Here is a 23,643-nt window from a genome sequence, read left to right on the forward strand (position 1 = left end):
AGACAATTATTGTGATGAATCAGAGAAAGCACTATTAGTAATGTATACCTTAGAATTTTAAAGTATACGGTTTCTTCTAATCTAGCTGAGATTAGCTACAGTGAGATAATGGAGCAGGAGAAGACTTGATGATAAGACCCCTAATTTGAGAGGAAAGAATTCTTTTAAGATTGAGAAGACCTGAATTAAGGTAACATAAGGGCACTGTGGAATGGGGCTCAGGAACCACAGCTCAGGAATAGGGGTGGGCGATGGGAGGGTGCTGGGCTCCTGCCATATGTATTTGACTGCTTTTTAAAAAAAAGAATACAGACATGTATTGGGATTTTTCTCCACAAATTAAGATAGCAGAATTAATACTTGAAAAATTGTGCTTTTTCTTATTTCTAACAATAGATCCTTTAGTACTCATAATTAATTTAAAAGTATCCCTCTGAGTGAGAAAAACAGTAGTTCTTTAGCCTCTGATTTGAAAATGATTTTCTAATTTTTTATGAATATTAAGATGGTAAGATTTCAGAAATACAAAGTTCTTCAGCATGTAGATATCCACTTTTAGAATAATAATTTGTAATAAAGACACATTTACAGGTATATCTGAAGTGAACCTAAATGTGTATCCAGTTGGTGACAAAATCAGAGAGAAGAATATTCCAAGTGACTTTAAAATATAGTAATTTGTACATTTCTAGTGAGATATATACTAAAGGAGAAAAAAAAGAACAACTTATCTGTTTACAGTACTCATACTGTTACATGTGTATTGTGTAATAAAACAGATGAGTAGTTATGTAATCTAGTCCGTCATTCCTGGAACTGAAATACCACTGCCCACCAAAAGGAACCAGAGATCCTAAGGAAAATTGTCTGCATCTACATCTGGGGCAGAAAATGTACAAGCTGAACCTGAAACACCCTACATCCTCGCAGATTATAAGGAAGCCTTCAAGAGCTACTAGATTCTTGTCCCAGTGACTTGGGAACCAGCTTGAAGAGGCTCCTTCCACTGGCCAAAAGATGGGACAGTTTGAGTACCAGCAAGGAAAATAATTACAATGGAAGAAACAGATCAAATTTGTTCAAATCTATGGGTTCATAGTAGTAATATTTTTAGTTCCTCACCTACAGAATGCTACTGAACCAACTCATTGTGAAAACTGGTAAATAAAGGGGAACAAATTAAGCGTTTATCCTGTCTTATCTCAATGAACTAACCAAATACTAGATGAGGTGAAGTTTCTCTTTGTATTATTTCAGCTAGTACATGGAAAAGGCATTATAGAATCAGGAAACCACCATTTTCAAGGCATAATGAATCAATAGCTCATAGATCATCAGTGCTGCTAATGTCACAGAGAGAGACAGCCAGATGGTGTGAACCTTTTGACAGAAGAACACAATGCGGCTTATAAACATTGACTACTGACCTCCATGTTGAACCTCAATCTGCTGAGGTTCTCTAGATCTAATCTCTAGATCTAATTTCAGTTTTCAGGAAATGCAGAGGGAAGATGAGTATGCTAAACAACACAACAGGGATACGGTCAGAAAAATCCAAACTCTAGGGCTTCCCTGGTGGTGCAGTGGTTGGGAGTCCACTGCCGATGCAGGAGACACGGGTTCGCACCCCGGTCTGGGGGGATCCCACATGCCACGGAGCGGCTGGGCCCGTGAGCCATGGCCGCTGAGCCTGCGTGTCCAGAGCCTGTGCTCCGCGGCGGGGGAGTCCACAGCAGTGAGAGGCCCTCGTACTGCAAAAAGAAAAAAAAAAAATCCAAACTCTAGAAAACCATAGAACAGAAGTTCTATTTTCTTCAGTAATAAATATATGGGGAAAACAAAAAAATTGGAGGGGGAACCTATAGGATAAAGAAACCTATGAAAATACTGAACAACTATAACTGCAGAATGTAGACCTACCTGGGTCGAGGTTTATGCAAACAGCCTGGTCAAAAAATATCTAGAAAAATGGTACAGGTGAATCTATTTGCAGGGCAGGAATAGAGAGGCAGGCCTAGAGAATGGATGTGTGGATATGAGGTGGGGGAGAGAGGGTGGGATGAACTGGGAGATTGGGATGGACATATGTGCACTGCCATGTATAAAACAGATAGCTTGCAGGAACCTGCTGTATAACACGGGGAGCTCAGCTCGATGCTCTGTGATGATCTAGATGGGTGGGATGGGGGGAGGGGGGAGATGGACCTACAAGAGGGAGGGGATGTATGTATACATACAGCTGATTCACTTCGTTATGCAGCAGAAACTAACACAACATTGTAAGGCAACTATACCCCCAATTAAAAAAAAATATATTGAGAATTAGAAACTCAAACACTTGGATATTTGATGGTTTTAAAAATGATTATTAATTTGTCTTTATATGTGATAATAGCATCTTAAAATCTGTATGCAGGCAAAATATTGCATAGATGAGAGAATGTAGTTCATTAGTGGAAATGAAGTATTTTTAAATATATTGGTTCAAATATTCATGCTACCTTGGAATAGACATTAGTATCTATCTGTGTGATTCATTGTGTGGATTATTGGTGGTAAATTTTTAATCACTGGATGCTAGTGTGTGCTAATGACAGCTGTGGTCTGATCCCATTGCTCTCATTGGGTTTGTTTCAAAGAAACACTAACCAAGTCTTTTATTGACATAAACAAAATGTCCAGGCCATGGGAAGCTATGGAAACATTAAACCAAAGTCAGACAAAAACAAAAGAAGAATGATTTCATCATCCATACATCTGTCATTTTCCAGGAGTGTGGATAATTATTTCAGTGTCTTATATTCTGGGTTGGTCCTGTGTTGGCCCAAAGGTCCTTTGCAAAATTGCATGTTAATAGGAAGTAAAAATGGATAAAATATTAGAAAAGAGTGCTTTTGTTGGCTAAGAAAGTTGAACATACTTTAAACGATAAAACAAAAATGGACATTTTAGAAAGTTTGGAGTTTTAATGCTAAAGAAATGAGAAGTTACAAATGTGTGATTTGATTCTGTGGACAATCCAAGAATTGGCTTTCATACAGGTGAAAAATGACTTTTTGGTACTATCGATACTAGTAAATGTACTCAGCAAAAATGTTGTGTATGGATTAGCTCATTGAATTATTATGACACTGTGAGATAGATATTATTGTTCTCATTCCTATTCAAATCCCATTCCCATACAAAGAAGAAGCCAGGCTGAGAGAGTTTAGGTGATTTGTCCAGGCTCAGGCCCAGGTGAATAGGTGAAATGAGGAAACTAACTTTTGCTTTTTATCACTTTTAATCACCAAGACATAATGACTCCCCCTGCCATTCTCATGTTGAAGGTGGTAGTTATTTTCATGAAATGTGAATGGTAACTTGGGGAGAAAAATTATAATTAGGTATTTTGAGACATTTGAGATATCAAGCTATGTAATAACATTTGGAAATCTAAAAGGAGTTTACAACCAAAATGGTCTATTTTCCATCCCATTCTCATCTACATACTTAAATCCAGGATTTGATTAATTTCTTTAGAAGTTTACTTAGACATCACAGCTCATTTATGACTCAATTGATCTTTAAAAAATATTTTGAGTAATTTATACAAAATAAGTGTCAAGGAGTGGGGAGTTATGCTCCACCTTCTTGAGGGCAGAGTATCTGCATAAATTATTTGGAATTCTTCTGTATGGAAGATTTGTCTACTCTTCTCTGTTTGTTCATTTATTTATATCAGTATGAACTCATGGATTGTCTTAGTCCATTCAGGCTGCTATAACAAAATACCACAGACTGGGTGGCTTATAAACAACAGAAATCTATTTTTCACAGTTTTGGAGGCTGGGAAGTCCAAGGCCATGGTGCAGCTTGGTTGAGTGAGGACCCTCTTCTGAATCACAGAGTTTCTGTGTTCTCACATGGTGGAAGGGGGCTTGGGATCTCTTCGAATCCACTTTTATAATGCACTAATGCCATTCATGAGGGTTCCACCCTTTGCCTCTCACACCTGGCAACCAGTGATCTTTTTACTATCTTTTTCTATAATTTTGCATTTTCCAGAATGTTGCATAATTAGAATTATACAACCTGCAGCCTTTTCAGACTAGCTTATTGTACTTTGTAATATGCATTTAAGGCTAATCCATGTCTTTTCATGGCGTGCTAGCTCATTCCTCCTCATTGCTAAATAATATTTAATTATATGTTTATGGCACAACTGATGTACCCAACTTGCCTTTTGTAAACGTTTTTTATTTTTTAAAATTTTATTTATTTAAAAAATTTTATTGGGGTATAGTTGATTTACAATGTGGTATTAGTTTCTGTTGTACAGCAAAGTGAATCAGTTATGCATACACATATATCCACTCTTTTTTAGATTCTTTTCCCATATAGGTCATTACAGAGTATTCAGTAGAGTTCCCTGTGCTATACAGCAGGTTCTTATTAGTTATCTATTTTCTATATAGTAGTGTAATGTGTATATGTCAATCCCAGTCTCTAAATTTATCCCTCCCCCCCTTTACCCGCTGGTAACCACTTTTGCAGGACATCTTAGGTGTTTCCAATTTTGGTTGATTATGAGTAAAGCTGCTCTAAACATTCACATGCAGGTTTTGTGTGGGTAAATCAGTTGGGTAAACACTTGGTAGCATGACTGCTGGATCATATAGTAAGATTGTATTTAGCTTGGTAAGAGACTGCCAGTCTTCCAAGGTGACCGCCATTTTGCATTCTTACCAGCACTGAAGGAGGATTTTTGTTGCTCCTCATCCTTTGCTGAAATTGATTGTCGGTTTTTTGGATTTTAACCATTCCAATAGGTATGTAGTGGAATCTCATTTTTGTTTAACTTCAACTCACAAATGATCCTCTTTGCATATTCTTATTTGCCATATCTATATCTTCTTTTGCAAAGTGTCTGTTCAGCTCTTTGGCTCATTTTTTTTTTTTTTTTTTTTTTTTTTTGCTGTACGCGGGCCTCTCACTGCTGTGGCCTCTCCCATTGCGGAGCACAGGCTCCGGACACACAGGCTCCGCGGCCATGGCTCGCGGGCCCAGCCGCTCCGCGGCATGTGGGATCTTCCGGGATCGGGGCACGAACCCGTGTCCCCTGCATCGGCAGGCGGACTCTCAACCATTGCGCCACCAGGGAAGCCCTTGGCTCATTTTTAATTGCGTTTTTTTCTTGTTGAGTTTTTTTTTTTTTTTTTTTTTTTTTTTTTTTTTGGTGGTACGTGGGCCTCTCACTGTTGTGGCCTCTCCCGTTGTGGAGCACAGGCTCCGGACGCGCAGGCTCAGCGGCCATGGCTCATGGGCCCAGCCGCTCCATGGCATGTGGGATCTTCCCAGACCGGGGCACGAACCCGTGTACCCTGCATTGGCAGGCGGACTCTCAACCACTGTGCCACCAGGGAAGCCCCTCTTGTTGAGTTTTAAGCATTCTTTGTATATTTTAGATACAGTTCCTTTATCTGATATGTAATTTGGCAAATAGGACTTGTATAATATGCCCTAAGATGAAATGATATGACAGTGAGTCAGTTATGCCTTTATATTTTCAGCCTGGGTTTCTGGAAAAAAGGGAGAGTAATAGTAACAGAAAACAGAAAGCTGAGAGTTAAAATCACTTTGGGAATAAGTGGGAAGGAGATGACTCATGTAGTTTTGATTCAAGATGGAGCTAGAGGTGATGGAAGAATTTCCAAACTAGAGATTAAAAATATAATAAGATTTTGCTGTCATCGTCATAGATTATTGTAGAGAAAGAAGTAATAAAGAGCAAATAGAAGTTAGGATAAGAACCATATTGTGTCACAAAAGTGATAGAAGGAAGTTTTAAGAAGGAATCAGACGTTGAATATGTACCACTATGACGGACATAATGAAAGTATGAAAATTACTTTGTCTTCTTGAGGTCAAATCAGCTGTCAGTTTACTTCTATATTCTGTGCCTTTTGTATCTGGGGACCCGAACTTGCTTTGTCAAGAGAGCTCTCTCTCTTACTTTAATGAGTCTCTTATCTTTAGCACCTTGTAGAATTTCTCAAATTGAATTTTACATCACTGAGGCTCTTTTGCAGGGTGAACATGGGCTGGATCTTGTTTTTTTTTTTTTTATCTACTACAACTACATAATTATATATATTATGAGAGATCTACATATCTATATAGTTTAAATTGATTTTTTAAATACTGAATTCATTGAAATAAATCAGTTGCCTTCTCAATAATACCAGTCTGTTGTAGAATCATACAGTTGTGACTTTATTCCCCAGCAGAATTAATTAATATGTATAAATTCTGTGCCTTGTCTGTGCTAGAAACATGCAGCCTATTCCCTGAAGTCATAAAGATATACTTGCTTTTTCTCTTTTCTGCATCTAAAAGTACAATTTTCCATTGTCTTTTTCACCTAACCATCCCTAAGGATGGTAATTTATTGAATAATTCACAGAGAGTGTACAGTAGTACAAATAATTACAATCACTGAGTAATAATTATTGATAGCCTATTTGTGATTTTGAGTTGTTTAGTGAAATGGCATACCAACATGAAGCATCAATTTGAAAACATGTAATTTTATATATTTTTAAGTGAAGATATGTAAAAGTTCTTTGCTTGAAAATTCTGTGTATATTCAGCAGTTATTATTAGACTATGAAAGTTATTTCAGTGAAACTGACTACATATATTGAATGTCAATGAAAAAATGTCAAGTATTTTGAACTGAACATTAGTTTTATCATTGGATTTAGTGACCCTGAGAAAAAGGAGAATTTGTGTTGTAAACAGTAGAAGATAAGAACTTATTCATTAAGCATGTTTTTTAGCACCTGAACTGTACCAGTGCTTTATTCTCCCATTTGATACTGTTGCTAGAGTTTCACTTACCTTAAGTCTTAAATCTATGATAATTACTTACAAAAAAGTGGAAGCACTTTACAAGGCTTAACTGACCAGCACTGGATTACAGCATCGGTTCAAATATGACACTGAAATTTACTGTTGCAAAACAGCTGTATAACATGATGTAATATCTATAGTTTAAAATTGCTAAAGTTCTAACTTTACTTTTTTTCCCCTACTTTTTCATAGTGGTAAAATATAAATAACACACAATTTGCCATTTTAACCATATCAAGGATATATCCAATGGCATTAATTATACTCACTATGTATGCAACCATCACCCCTGTCTACTTCTAAAACTTCGTCTTCATCCAAAACAGAAATTCTGTACCCATTAAGCAAATAATTCCTCATTCTCCTCTCCCTCGGCCCCTGGATGCCCCTAGTCTAGTTTGTTTCTATGAATTTACCTGTTCTAGATATTTCATATAAGTGGAATCATATAATGTTTGTGCTTTGTGTCTAGCTTATTTTATTTACTATATCATTCTTAAGATTCCTCCATGTTGTAACAGGACTTCATTCCTTCTTATGGATGAATAATAGTCCATTGTATGTATATACATCTTTTAAAAATATTTCTATGTTAAATCAATTTGCATAAATGTCATTTTTCTATATCTTTGATGTAAATGAAGATGTCGTATTGGTTAATTTTATTCTTTTCTATTCTTTTACAGGTTTGACAGATGAAAAAGTGAAGGCATATCTTTCTCTTCACCCCCAGGTATTAGATGAATTTGTATCTGAAAGTGTTAGTGCAGAGACTGTAGAAAAATGGCTGAAGAGGAAAAACAACAAACCAGAAGGTAAGATCTCATTCAGATTGAGTGTGAATTATTTTCTATTTTATAGTGACAAAATGGTATTTAATACATGCTAGAAAGTAAAATATTAGTAGTTTAATTCTGTAAGAATTTTATTCTGTTTAAAAAGATAACTTAAAATAAGTTAGAATGAGGGGAAACAAATACAAAAGGATGATCTTTAAGAAAAGAATTGAAAATTTATTTAGATATGACCCATTGAAAAATGCAAAAGTCAGTATTAGATTTGATTTTATTTAATGATTATTGTTGATTATAAAAATATTCTTTATATATTTCAAAAATAGATTTATATTATTATATTTTGCAAAATGAATTATTCAAACAATTTTCATATGTGCACAGTAGGAAAAGAACTCTTGACTTGCATTAGACATTTTATTTACACTCATAAACTTAAGATGTGGTTATATTTATGGAAAAAAGAAAGGTGGACTCAAAAGGAATGTGAAGTCAAATAAATTTCCCCCCAAATTGAATCTATATAAATATATTAGATTTGGTTATTCTGGTATAATTTTAATTTTGGATTTAAATGAATTTATATTTGGCCAATTATGACTTCTCATTTCTATTAATGTTCCTTTTATAGTGGAAATTAAAATTTATATATGACTCTAACTACACGGAGAAGTTTTATGTTAAAAAAAACAAAATATTTACTATTTTTCTGGAAATTTTTCTTGTGTAAAAAAATGCTACATTTAAAGTTCAAAAATGACCATTATTAAAATATTATGCTATTAGACCTATGCTAATAGTGTGCTGCCTGGAGCTGATTTTCCTCACTCTACATATGAAAGTTTCTATAATTTTCTTACATAATTTTTATAATAAAAAAGAGGTGGATTTTTTTAAAAAGAGAGTCTTTGGTATTGAAACCAAAGTTGTTTTTAAAGTGTCCATGGGTGGGTGTGAATGTGTATGCATGTATGTGTGGATTGAGAGGGAGGGAAAAAGGGAGAGAGAGAGAGAGAGAGAGAGAGAGAGAGAGAGAGAGAGAGAGAGAGAGAGAGACCTAAATCAGAGACAGGCATATTCTTTTCAAAAGGATCATGGCATTAATAGTAAGAACAAAACTTGACATGGCATGTTTCATCTATTACAAACCTTACACATTTCCAAACAGTTCGAGATGTCTGAAACTTTCAGAAGTGTGACTGAGTTGTACTTAAGGCAACCTGCTGTATAATGGTGAACAGTAATATAATGCAAACATATATGCTGCCAACACTGTTAATCAACTACACTCCCATATAAAATGAAAAGTTTAAAATATATATTATGTCTCTGAGATATGAAATTGAGAGTAGGTCTTAGAAAAATGAAAAGAATTGCATGCTGTTTTAGTGTTACAGTGATAGTTAACTTTTAAAGTTTTATAAATATTTGAATGTCATTCCACATCTCCCGAATCTGTTTTCTATATTAGTTAACCAAATAATACTTTAAACCTCTTAATACATATAATCAAGAGTTAAATGATTATTAAGAATAGCAATGTGTAACTGAAACAATACTCAGTTATGCTGGAAGAAAAACTTGTCCTTATAAGGAGATGATTTTGACAGTGACCCTGTGCCGGGCTAGAGGCTGTTGATGCCACCGAGAATGTGAATGAAACGTCCACTCGGGTCTCACTGTCTAGTGGTGGGGACAGGCATAGAAGTAACCACAGCACAGAATTCATCAGCAGTAAACAAGGATGCAAGCAGTTTGCAGTGGAAGGGCATTAAAAGGAATCTTTAATTCTACTGCTGTGGTCCAGTAAGACCCTTTTTTTTCTTTTGGCGGTACACGGGCTTCTCACTGCTGTGGCCTCTCCCGTTGCGGAGCACAGGCTCCGGACGCGCAGGCCCAGCGGCCATGGCCCACAGGCCCAGCCGCTCTGCGGCATGTGGGATACTCCCGGATCGGGGCACGAACCCATGTCCCCTGCATCAGCAGGCGGACTCCCAACCACTGCGCCACCAGGGAAGTCCCAGTAAGACCCTTTTTACCTCCTCTTCCAAGGAGTTTATCACAAGAATGTATCTCATTACATCTGCTTTATATCCAGTGAGATTCTGTAGCATGGCCCCTGCAGACAGTTTAAAGGCAAGGGTTAGCACTAAACTTGTGTGAGTAGCATGGAAAAAGCATTGCCCAGTCTTCTTTGAGATATAGAAAGCCAGTTAAATATGTTTATTTCATTTATATAGTCATGGATTAAAGTAGTGGTTCTCTGAACCATCTCCTTTCTTTTCCCTCACCCCGCCCTTCTCATTATTATCCCTTCATTGAAAATGCCTTGAGGAAGAAAATTTTTGTCAGGAGGATTTTTAGGGAGTGTTTCTATTTCCATGTGTGGACCCAGGAACAGAAAGTGTGATAGCTAGAAGGTCTTGGAGAATATTTTGTTGAAAATGAGAAAAGCCTATTCAAATTATTTCATTTTGTGTCAGTTTAGTCAAAGAAAATGAAGTAAGGAAAGCTGTGCTGGAATAAGTAATTTGCACAACACTTTGTACATTATAAGTTCTCAATAAATATTTATTTTATTTATTTTTTTAAACACCGATAAACCAGCCTCGTATGGAAATGATCTACGTTATGAGGACAGAAATCGTGTAAAGGCATATTCTGCTTAGAGAAAGATCCTATATGAAAATTCAGATTTTTAAACAAATGAATAAAGGGTGATTATTTACATTACAAAATTATATTTGCCTTTAAAATGGTCAGCTTTCATACTGCTTGCACGTGTTTCTTAATGATGACTGTGCTATCCAAAAAGCTAGTTTTTCTTCAATCATTTAGCATTTTGTTCAGCACCTACTGTTTGCTTGGTGCTCAGAAGGCAAAATGTTTAAAAAATAGAGAACGCATGACATTTTATTTAAACTATGGTAATATTTATAATGGACTAATATTGTGTGACCATAGAGCAGTTGTAATTTTCAAGACAGCTCACATATATTGACCCTTTACATCTGGTTGAATTAATGAAGGTTAAGTAAGCTCACGTTCATTTGGCAGATGTTGGAACTGTGCAAGGGAAGCTAAAGGGTCACTAACTGTCCAGCGTTTATCACAAGAATGTGTCTCATTACATCTGCTTTATATTCAGTGAGATTCTGTAGCATGGCCCCTGCAGACTGTTTAAAGGCAAGGGTTAGCACTAAACTTGTGTGAGTGGCATGGAAAAAGCATTGCCCAGTCTGTCACGTGTACCTGTAAATGTCAAGTAATTAACAATGAAAATGTTAGTGCTGTCAGCTGCCTTCAATATTTACAAGAATGGTTTCTTTTTTTACCCAAAGAATATAGTTACGTTTTTTCACCTCTCCATGATTCTAGAGATGGGATTTAATTTTCATTCAAATAAAACTGTTAGATACTTCATACTTAGAATTAGTAGGATTTAATTTATGCCCCCCAAACCTATTATATACAACCTAATATGTGGATTAAGTAGCATTTGCCCTACTTGGTATATAACATACAGTTTCTATGCTAGTGTATATAATGTAGCAGGATATTAAATTAGCAGAGCATGAATTTGCCAAAGCACACAATGTTAGAAGACTTCAGTTAGTAAGACACTAATCAGTGATGTGTTAACTATTAGGACATACCAGGAATAAGAAAAAACACATAATTGAAATAGTTTACTTGGAACTTCATTTTGGGCACTTTCTCTCTTTTCCTTAAAATTACGTTGTCTCAAATGTTGAAATTACATTTTCACATAGAACTTTCATATTCTTTTTCATAATGGAAAACAGAAAATGTGTTGAGTGTTGCATGCCTTAATCTAAATTACAAATAAACGTGAGTTCACCATCTAGTAACTAGAAGGGGGATAAAGTTGATATTAATTCATTTGTAAAGAGTTACTTGATGTATTTCATTAATTCTGTTAATTGTACATATTAATGTTAAAAGGTGTATCTTTAATATATTCTTTTTGAGAGTGTTTGGGCTCCTTAGCAATCCAATCAAGTTGATTGGGATTTTGATAATTTCAAAAGATTAAATCAGGGCTTCCCTGGTGGCGCAGTGGTTGAGAGTCCGCCTGCCGATGCAGGGGACACGGGTTCGTGCCCCGGTCCAGGAAGATCCCACATGCCGCAGAGTGGCTGGGCCCGTGAGCCATGGCCGCTGAGCCTGCGCGTCCAGAGCCTGTGCTCCGCAACGGGAGAGGCCGCAACAGTGAGAGGCCCGCGGATCGCAAAAAAAAAAAAAAAAAAAAAAAAAAAAAGATTAAGTCAGATCATCACAAATATTGTTAGTGATTATGAAACTAATTCAAATAAATTTAATAGCTTTGTTATAGACTAGATTGATTTCTGAAGCAATTTTTATATTATCTGTAAAGTTCCTATCAGTGGCAGCTATTATATTTTCATTCAACATTGTTACTACATTTCCTAAATAAAAATTTTGTTTGCAAGGGATTCTAACTAATGAAAATGTTATGAGCTAATGGAGTTTTGAAAATACTGTGTTTTTGTTTCTTTTTATAAAAATTGTATTTGTTAATTGCACATATCATAGACAAAGATGTGTAATAGAAGTCATTACATCTATTTAATATAATTTTTTTGGCATTTAAAATTTTGTTTCATGTAACACAGATTTTTAAAAATAAAATAAAAAGCCTGTGAAAGATAAGTGATATAACCATTTCTGTGTGTGTGTGTGTGTGTGTGTGTTTTAATCTACCCCTTAAAAGCTTCCTGAAGATTTAACATTGATCTGGATTATTTGACCAAAGGTTGAATAATCATTTCTAGAAACATTCATTTGAGTGGTGAGTTGTAGCTGTAATGTGACCAGGTACTACTCATTTCTCTAGCTACTTATTCAGCATGCCAGTTGACAAAAATCTATGTAGTACCTACTATGGGAGTGTAGTTGGAAAACAAGGAATATAAATTTGATTCCCTCAAGGTCACTTTCTGGTAGAGGAAGACAGATAATAAACACATAAGCTAAGAATAAGATTTATTTCAGTATCTGTTGACTGTGTATATTTGAAAACATCTAGCATAAGGTCTAGCAAATAGAAGTTTTTAGGAGAATTAGATTTGCTTGAGATTTTAAAATCCACATTGTTTGCTTTTGGATAGTCAGACAGAGCCTATGTTTTATATTAAGCATGTGTGCCTGTCCATCTGCCCTGTCCTGGGCTCTTTGTAAGTCACAGGAGCACTATTTCTCGTGTTTACTGCCCTTAAGGGACTCATAATCTTGTGGTGTGGAAAGAAGATGTGAAACTATGAGAGTACAGCAACTGAGGGTGTATAATCAAGTGTTAAATTGTGTGGTATAGTTTATCAAGACAACACTTGTGAGAATTGGGGTCATTAAGAGGTATGAAAATTGAGAAAGCTTTTTGTAGGAATTGGTTTTTGATTTAGGCAACTGGTTCCCCAGATCACCGCCAACATCACTTGGGAACTAGTTAGGAATGCCATAGGTTAGGTCTTAGCCCAGACCTCCTGAATCAGAAACTCCTGTGGTTGGACCAGCAATCTGTGTTTTAACAAGAGCCCGCCGTGGTTTCAGGTGGTCCCTGGCCCCGGCCCTGGCCCCTGGTAATTCTGATGCAAGCTAACACTTGAGAACCACAGCCTTGGGCACTGGGGTGGGGCCTGTGGAGGAGTAAGTGTCGTGCTGCTGTTGGCTGGGGCGAGCAACAGGAGAAAAGGCAGGGCTGCAGGACTTGCTGTGATTTCCTTCTGTGAGAGGCTGAAGAGGGAGGATTTGTCACAAAATTCTGGGTAGAAGCAAGTTGATAGCAGTAGGGTGGTCGAAAGCAAGTTGGCTAAAACAGCTCAAATAGAAGTTTGGTTAAAGAGAATATGTTCAGTCACTCTTCTTTTCTTTTTAAAAAAGTTTCTGGATTTTTTTGTTTGTTTGTTTGCTTTTGTAGTGCTGGCATTTTGATATGTTGTGGAGTCATTTGGTATAGATTTTACATCCTGAAAATATTTTTTCTTATTCTAAGAATGTGAGAAGTTGCTGTTAAAATTTTTGTCTTTCTACTCTCATTTTATTTTAGCTATTTATTCATGTTCTGCATTGACTGTAATAGGAAAAGCAGAAACAATGTAAAAATCCAAAATAGGTGTTTAATTGATAGCTTTGCTAAAGTATGGTGAGTTGTAGAGCTATGTATATTATCACCTTTTTGCAAGATAATAATCACATATAAATGCATAGACAAAGAGCTAGCAAAATATATGTCATTGTGGTTGTTTCTGGATTTTGGGGATTTATAGGTGTGTTTATATCCTTATATGTGTTGCTGTTATAATAAGAAATAATTCAAAGAAATATTAAAAGAAAGTTTTTAGAGTTTTTCTTATATGGAGTGTTTTGCCCCAAATTTCAGTACTTCTAATTCAGTTTAAACCAATTATCCTCTGCTTGTTTGGCTACTTTTCTGTTGCAAGGGATAATAAACATTTATTCTATATTTACTAATCCCTTTATTGTTGGCTTTTCCTCCCCCTCCCCCATATGTTATCTTCGGTGACATAGATTATCACATAGGAAGTTGGTGGCTGAAATGGGGTCTAGCAAAGCACACAGCTCAGTTTTTTCCCAGAGTCATCATTTTGGGTTTACAAATTATTTTACTCAAATTTACCAAATATCTTCTATATGTTTAGCATTTGCTAATAAGCATCAGACATGAATTCAGTTGTAATGGAATTTGCTGTCTAAAGGGAGCAAAAAATATTAAGTAATTTGACCATAATTATTTAAATCAGTTATTTAAGTTTTTTCCTTGTGATGAGAACCTTTAGGATCTACTCTCTTAGCAGCTTTCAAATACCATGCAGCCGTGGTAACTCTCGTCATCATGCTGTATGTTGAATCCTCAGTCTTTGCTTATCACATAACTAGAAGTTTGTACCTTTTGACCACTTTCACTCAATCTCCTCGTCCTAAATCAGTTTACAAAGTGTTAAGGTTGAAAGCTTTTTCCTGAAGCTCAGGAACAAGACAAGCTTGCCTACTCTCACCACTTCTGTTCAACATGGTACTGGAAGGCCTGGACGGAACAATAAGGCAAGAAAAAGACATAAAAAGTATCAGAATTGGAAAGGAGGATGTAAAAGTGTCTCCATTTGCAGATTACATGATTTTATATAGAGAAAATACCAAAGACACTGCCAAAACGTTGTTAGATCTGATCAGCTAATTCAGGAAAATTGAAGAATACAAAAATCAGTAGTGTTTCTATACACTAACAATGAATTATTTGACAAAGAAATAAAACAATCTCATTTACAATAGCATCCAAAACAATAAAATTCTTAGGAATAAATTTCACCAAGGAGGTGAGATACCTCTGCTCTGAAAACTGCAAGACACTGATAAAAGAAATCGAAGAAGACACAAATAAATTGAAAGGTGTACTGTGTTCATGGATTGGAAGAATTAATATTGTTAAAATGTCCATACTACCCAAAACCATCTGTAGATTTAATGCAATCCCTATCAAGATTTCAGTGGCAATTTTTTATAGAAGTATAAAAAAGAATCCTAAAATTTACATGAAACCATAAAAGACCCTAAATAGCCAAAGAATACTGAGAAAGAGCAAAGTGGTAGGCATCACACTTTGATTTCAAGGTATAGTACTTAAAACAGTATGGTACTATGTGAAAAAAGACAAATAGATCAATGGAATAGAATCAAGAGCCCAGAAATACACCCAAACATATGTCAACTAATATTTGACCATGGAGCCAAGAATACTAAAACAAGAAAAGACAGTCTTCAGTAAATGGTGCTGGGAAGATTGAATTTTCACATGTAAAAGAATGAAACTTAGACTCCTATCTTATACCATTCACAAAGATTAACATAAAATGGATCAAAGACTTAAATGTAAGATCTGAAACCATGAAACTCCTAGACAAAAACAAAGGAAAAATAGCTCCTTGACATTGGTGTTGGCAATGATGTTTTAGATATGACATCTCCAAACAGAAGCAACAAAAACAAAACTAAGCAAGTGAGACTACATCGAGCTAAAAGCTTCTGCACAACAAAAGAAACAATGAATAAAATGAAAAGCCATCCTATAGAATGGGGAAAAAATTTGCAAACAATCTGATAAGAAATTAATACATTAAAATAAGTAAGGAACTCATTCAATTCAATAGCAACAACAGTAAAAGAAAAAAAATAATCCAATTTAAAAATGGACAAAGGACCTGAATAGACATTTTTCCAAAAGACATATGGGAATAGCCAACAGGTACATGAAAAGATGTTCAACTTCTGGAATCATTAGGGAAATGCAAATCAAAACCACTTCACACCTGTTAGAATGGCCATCATCAAAAAGATAAGAACTTTGGGACTTCCCTGGTGGTCTAGTGATTAAGACTCCATGCTTCCACTGCAGGGGCACGGGTTCGATCCCTGGCCAGGGAACTAAGGTCCCGCATGCCACCCGGTGTGGCCGAAAAAAAAAAGGCCAAGAACTAACAAATGCTGGCAAGGATGTGGAGAAAAGGGTATCCTAGTGCACTGTTGGTAGGAGTCTAAATTGGTACAGTCACTGTGGAAAACAGTATGGAGTTCCTTTAAAAATAAAAAATACTATTATCATAGGATCCAGCAATTGCACTCCTGGGAATATATCTGAAGGAAATGAAAACACTCTGTCAAAGAGATATCTGCACCCCCAATGTTTTCCTGCAGCATTATTTACAATAGGCAAGACATGGAAGCAACCTAAGTGTCCACTGATGAACAAATAAAGAAGTTGTGGTATATATATACAATGGAATATTATTCAGTTATTTAAAAAAAGGGGAAATCCTGCCACTTGTGACAACATGGATGGACTTTGAGAGCATTTTGCTAAGTCAGAGAAAGACAAATGCTGTAAGATCTCACTTTTTTTTAATGTTGAATCAAAAAAAAACTGAAAAGGAGACGAGATTTGTGGTTACTAGAGGTCGGGGGTGGGGTGATGGGAGGGGGGATTTGGATGAGGGTGGTGAAAAGGCACACATTTCCAATTATAAGATAATTAACACTAGGAATGTAATGTAAAACATGATGACTATAGTTAACCCTGCTTTGTGATACACCAGCTGTTAAGAGAGTAGACCGTAAGAGTTCTCATCACAAGGAACATTTTTTTTTCTTTTTTTAAACTTGTATCTATATAAGATGATGGATATAAACTAAACTTACTGTGGTAACCATTTCACAATATATGTAAGTCAAATCTTTATGCTGTATACCCTGAACTTGTATAGTGCTGTATGTCAATTATATCTCGGTAAAACTAGAAAAAAATCTTTAAAAAGGTGCTAAAAAGGAAGGTTGGTGTTTAAGCTCAGGCCTGAAGAATGAATTTGCTATTTTTTTGGCTGCACTGGGTCTTCATTGCTGCATGCGGGCTTTCTCTAGTTGCAGTGAGCGGGGGCTACTCTTCGTTGCAGTGCGTGGGCTTCTCATTGCAGTGGCTTCTCTTGTTGCAGAGCACGGGCTCTAGGCACGTGGACTTCAGTAGTTGTGGCTCGCGGCTCTAGAGCGCAGGCTTAGTAGTTGCGGCACAGGAGCTTAGTTGCTCCGTGGCATGTGGGAATCTTCCCGGACCAGGGCTCGAACCCATGTCCCCTGCATTGGCAGGTGGATTCTTAACCACTGTGCCACCAGGGAAGTCCTGAATTTGCAATTCTATTAGAAGGAGAGGGAGAAAGAGTTGGAGAACTCCAAAGGTGGAAGGGGTTTTGTTGGAGAATCGTGGAGGAGGACGATGCGGATGTGAGCAGAGAACGATCCTACAAGACTGTTCAGGTCATATTTAAGGGCTTTAGATTTTATCTTGAGAGTAACATGAAGGTATCGAAAGGTTTGAAGGAGGTATGATAAGACATAGTTTGAATGGATTTTCACAATCTATAATATCTTGTTTGGTATGAAAAAAAATCAATGCAGTGAAGTTTCAGACTCCGGTCAGTTGTCATCTTCCCAGAACTCATCAGCACATTTGTTTGGTGGTTTGTTGTGTCAGTATCAGTTGATAACTTACTTGCAGATATCTTAATGCAGTAGTTCAGTATTTTGAAATGGAAGCCAAAAGTGTGTATCTCTAACGTTTATGAAATATCAAGGAATAAAGTTTTGCTGGGAACTTTTTATAGAACCTGTATGACTAATATTTTCAAGTGGAGTAAATAAATGTCCATGTTGGTTGGCACAATTTAAAACCTAATGGTAAAACATTGAATGTATTTGGGGAAAAGTGAACATTGAGTGAACAAGATTCAGGAAGATAGAAAGCACTCATTTCTTTAATCTGTATAAATCACAGAACATTATCAAGAATGACTCATAAAGCACAGAACATTGAGAAGAGACACAACAAAACAAGAATGGTTCTCAATCTTCCAAAACAATTGAACAGGAAATGATAAAAATGATGAAAGGAATGATTTATCTTGGAGTAATTTTATAAACATGAAGAGCTTGTAATCAACAAATGAACCATTAATACTAGGGATGTTTTAGAAATTAATCTCAGACTAAGGATTTTAAAAGTCAAGGGTCCTTAGAGTAATCAGAGTTGAAACTCCTTATTTTGGAATTTATGTGATGTTTTTCACTTAAAGAGTTTACCTAAAATATATATAAACAAGCATATTTATTTTCCTAATTATATATGTATGAGATTTATTTGAGATGGACTTATTAATAATATTTCTCACAGCCTTGAAATTTTTTTTTAGACATCAGTGGAGGCACTCAGATTTCAGTTTGGCTTATAATTGTCCTTATACTGTAGTGCCTTTTCAGCTTTCTATACATTCTTTTACTGTGGGGCCAAGAAAATTAAGTTCTAGACTAAGTCCTATTAGAACTTTCTTCATAAATTTTTTATATGAAAGTATAATGCAAAGAATGGAAACTTAAAATGTGTTAATTTATTGGCAATTTCTAAGATACGTGACTTCAGTTCTTTTTTTGTGTTTGATACTCTAAGGAGGAAATTAGAAGCGACTTTAGAAGCAAAATATTTTTTCTGATATTTTTTCACATAAAAAGACTTATGCATTCTCCATACACATTTAAAAATGTAACATGTAGCATATATTTAAATTATTTTTGTTTTAAGAATTGCAAATCCATTTCTTAGAACAGTATCCTGTTATGCAGAATTCTTGCTCTAAATATTCATTGAAGGAAGGAATTCACTTAAGTTAAATATGGACATGCAAAGTTTCAGTAAAACTGGGGATTACTAATATAAATCAATCAAAGCTTTATGAAATGAAATTAGTGCCTGGCTAGTAAACATTTATAGAAAGAATGAATAAGTGAATATAGTGAAGCCCATAAGATTACAGAAAATCCCCATACTGTTTTGTAGAAAGAAAATTTTAAAAACTGGTTTTTATGCTATTAAGGAAAAACAACAATAACAATACTCTAACAGGAAACAGCAGGTATAGGAGATGCTCCTATGAATAAAAAATATATATATTAACTTACTCAAATAGTAAAAACAAGCAGAGATCTCAGTAAAGTTATAAATTATGTAAAAAATGAATTTTTCAAATGATAATGGCAAATAATAATGTGGTACTTATTTGCCAACTACTATTTTAAGTGCTTTACATATATTAATTCAGCTAATCCTTACAACAATATTATGAGAAGGATATTATCACCATCCCCAACTTACAGATGAGGAAACTGAAATAGATCTGTAAAGCATCAGAGCTGGGATATGAACACAAGTATTGAAAGCAGGGCCTGGGGCTTCCCTGGTGGCACAGTGGTTAAGAATCCACCTGCCAGTGCAGGGGACACGGGTTCAATCCCCAGTCTGGGAAGATCCCACCTGCCACGGAGCAACTGAGCCCGTGCACCACAACTACTGAGAGTGCACCCTAGAGCCCGCGAGCCCCAACTACTGAAGCCCGCGTGCCACAACTACTGAAGCCCGCGTGTCACAACTACTGAAGTTCACGTGCTCTTCAACAAGAGAAGTCACCGCAATGAGAAGCCCGCGCAATGCAAAGAAGAGTAGCCCCCTCTCACTGCAACTAGAGAAAGCCTGAGTGCAGCAACGCAGCCATAAATATATAAATAAATTTATAAAAAAAAAGAAAGAAAGAAAGCAGGGCTTGGAAGATATATTTATACACCTATGTGCATCATAACATGATTTGCAATGGCAAATGGTGGAAGCAGCCCTAGTGTCCATTGATGGATGAGTGGATAAGCAAAATGTGGTCTATCCATACAGTGGAGTATCATTCAGCCTTAAAAAGGAAGGGAATTCTGACACCTGCTACCACATGGATGAAGCTTGAGGACATGATCCCATCACAAAAGGACAAAATACTGTGTGTTTCTACTAATACAAGGCACCCAGAGTAGACAAATTCTTAGAGAGAGAAAGTAGAATGGTGGTTGCCGGGGGCTGGGGGAGGGAGGAATGGGGAATCAGTGTTTAATGGGTACAGAGTTTCAGTTTTGCAAGATGAAATTGTTCTGGAGATTGATTGCACAATAACGTAAATATAGTAAACAGCACTGAACTGCATGCTTAGAAGTGGTTAAAATGGTAAATTTTATGTTGTGAATTTTATCAAAAATTTTTTACTTAAAAATTAAAAAAAATTCCAATCAACTATCACATCATTTAGGAAGCCTTTGGGGGACACCCCCAGGTTGATTTAGATGGGCCAATTGCTTCCCATGGCACCCCGGCTTGCTCTCCTGGCTCTGGGATACTGTGCATAGGAGTAAGTCCATGGTTTGTGAAGCTCAAGAGAGAGACACTCTTGAAGAAAATTTGGTATAAAAGCGAGTATTTATTATTTTTTATTTTAATTTTATTGGAGTATAGTTGATTTACAATGTAATGTTAGTTTCAGGTGTACATCAAAGTGATTCGGTTATGCATATACATATATTCATTCTTTTTTAGATTCTTTTCTCATATAGGTTATCACAGAATATTGAGTAGAATTCCCTGTGCTATACAGTAAATCCTTGTTGGTTATCTACTTTATATATAGTAGTGTGTATATGTTAATCCCAAACTCCTGATTTATCCCTCCCCATTCCATGTTTCCCCTTTGGTAAGCATTAGTTTGTTTCTGATATCTGTAAGTCTGTTTCTGTTTTGTAAATATGTTTATTTGTATCATTTTTTAAAAATTAGATTCCACATATTCATATGATATTTCTCTTTGTCTGACTTACTTCACTTACTATGATAATCTCTGGGTTCATCCAAAAGTGAATATTTCTTTGGATTGGGAAAATAAATGACCTGAAATTAAGAATTTTTAAAAGCTGAAAAATCTAGGAACATTACACAAATCCAGAAAATTAACATAATACTGTACTAACTTTAGTTATTTCCACTTTTGAGGAATTGTGAATAATATTAATGCAATTTTAAATAACTCCCTAGAAGAGCAGTTTCATGGGAAGTGCTGGGTCATGTTGCTTTTACTGGAGTGTTTTTATGTGTTGACTTATGTTTTGGTCTTTTTGATGAGATTTTAATCTTATCTCTTGGATAGGGATCTTTGAGTCTTCTGAGTCCATTTAAGACATCATAAGATGTGTTTAGATGTGTAAAAAATATCGTCTGTTTCATGCTTATCCTACTTAGCTTCGATTTCTTAGAGATTTATTTTATTTACTAGGTTTCTAATCATAAGAAGGAATTATTTGGTGGCAGAGCTTTCCAGGATTGGTTAAGCCTCTAATCTCTTATGCAGTGTTTGACATAATGGGCAATATTAAATGTTCACTTAATGAATAAAAGGTTTAATAAGTGAATGAATAATTCACAAGCACTCATATATACAATGAAATTAGTTTTGATTCATGGTAAGATAGTGATATAAGGTTATTATCATACCTTATATATTAAAAATCAGCTTTTTATATTACCTTGAACTGGAATCTTTAATTTATATATTGCTTACCACAGAAAATGTGTCACTTGTTAGTGCCCAAGGACACACTGTCTAAAGGTAGCTGTTATTTTATTCTACTATGTCTTTGTAGTTGTTGAACATGGTAAAAAGGGAATAATTATATATGTAATTCAAAGTGAAACATGATGTTTATGATTATTTTAAATATTTTTCAATTGCTGTTTTCCTTTAATGATTTAATTTGGATACGTGATAGAGGGGAAGCGTGTGACCAATTTATTCTAAAGCCCCAGAAGCTCTCATAGGTCTCATGTTAACCTCACTTATCCATTCATTAATGAAAAATTACTTTTGGAAATGTAAAAGTTGCTTATAATTTGTTCTTGCATTCTTAACATGTAAAGTGGTGTCAGACTACTAAGTGCTTTTATACTGTCATCAGAAATAGTGCCAGCAAGTAAGGTTTCATGTGTGATGTGGTAGTAGAAGGTTCTTTCATCTGGATCAATAAAAACAGGTGAGGGACAGCCTGTTTTTGATGTGTGTAGATCTTTGGGAATAATGTAACTCAATAAAGCAATCATTAATTTGACAGTTTAGGAGTTTTATATTTTTGAATATCAGGGTTAGAATAGGGAAGCAGTATGGTGTTTATAGGTGATTACGGTCAGAAAATATAATTAAAATTGCAGTATTCAGACAGTTTGCTGTAATTCTGCTGTTTCTCTGGACTGTTTGTAACATTAGAATGATCCTATATTTAGCTTCTGATTCTTACTATGCTTTCATGCTTCCTGAGATAGTAAATTGAGTTGTAAAAAGTTAATTTAACTGAACTTATACATCTGTGATGCTGTTGGGAGTATATTTTAAAAAGAAAACCTAATAAGGATACCATCATTTGGTTGTTAACTCTAACTTATTTCTGGAGAAGTTCGAGAATTAACTTAATTTCAATATTATTGTAATTACACTGTAATTATACTCTTATTTCTTGGTAATAGCACACAGATAGACTCAGTTTCACATACAAAAATACTAGTCTGTTACTTCCTGACTGCCACTCCAGCACGGTGGGCTTCAATAAGTATTCGTCGCACCATCTGCAGGGGGTGTACCTTAGGTTAGCTATCAATTTATACAGTTACGTGGTTATTGTATTTGTTATCCACTCATTCATTTGTTCACTCATATATTTACTACATGCTAGTCAAAGCAGTTCTAACTAAATCAAGAGATTCGATGTATGGTTAGGCTGTCTGGTCTGCCAGCCCAACAGTGTTAGATGAAAAGTTGGAGAATATTACCTTTTGTAATTTATCGTCATTTAAAATATATTTATTCTTTCCTTATTTTCTTAGCAATAAAAAAAATACACAGGCAGGTTCTCCTCATTCTAATTATGGTAGATGTTCTACTGCAACCAAATTTTGGAAATGCATATTTGTTAATGAAATTAAATTTGTTTCACTTTTAAAGTCAAGTGCTGAAATTAATTTCATAATATTTTCCTCTCTTTTTGATAGATGCAGTTGAGGTTCTATTACATTTAATTATCAAATAAGATTTAAATCCTGGGATATATTTATTTAACATAGGTTAAATTAGCTTTGCCTAAGAAGAACCTGATTTCTACCAGATAATTAAAAAAACTGGAAACAGTAGTTTCCATAAATTTAGAAGGGTGGCTTAAACTGATGTTGAGGATTCCCATTTCACCGTGTTTGAATTTATGTACACAAGTACTTCATGACTTAACAGACATGTAATTCCTTCATAGCAAACTTAATGGACATATAATTACTTTGTAGCAACAGATGTGCTGGGCCTGTTTTAATAGGAATTTTTAACTTGAAAGCATCTGTTTAATCCTAATTTTAGAAATAGGGAGAATTTTGAAGATGAGAGGAATATGGGTAGAGCACAATTTTTGGGGGGCAGTGGATATTGGGAGTTCAGTTATGGACATGTTAAGTTTGAGATGT

The 23,643-nt window shown here is 35.4% G+C and overlaps 1 protein-coding gene across 1 annotated transcript in view; it reads left to right on the forward strand.

The window, feature by feature from the left end:
- PDE10A (phosphodiesterase 10A) overlaps nucleotides 1-23,643 on the forward strand; it is a 299,066-nt gene that overhangs the window by 118,665 nt on the left and 156,758 nt on the right. The window contains 1 exon segment of the mRNA XM_060115412.1: nucleotides 7,581-7,709. Coding sequence (XP_059971395.1) covers nucleotides 7,581-7,709 — 129 coding nt within the window.

This window comes from Mesoplodon densirostris, chromosome 12, assembly GCF_025265405.1.
Source record: "Mesoplodon densirostris isolate mMesDen1 chromosome 12, mMesDen1 primary haplotype, whole genome shotgun sequence".
NCBI classification, from domain to species: domain Eukaryota; kingdom Metazoa; phylum Chordata; class Mammalia; order Artiodactyla; family Ziphiidae; genus Mesoplodon; species Mesoplodon densirostris.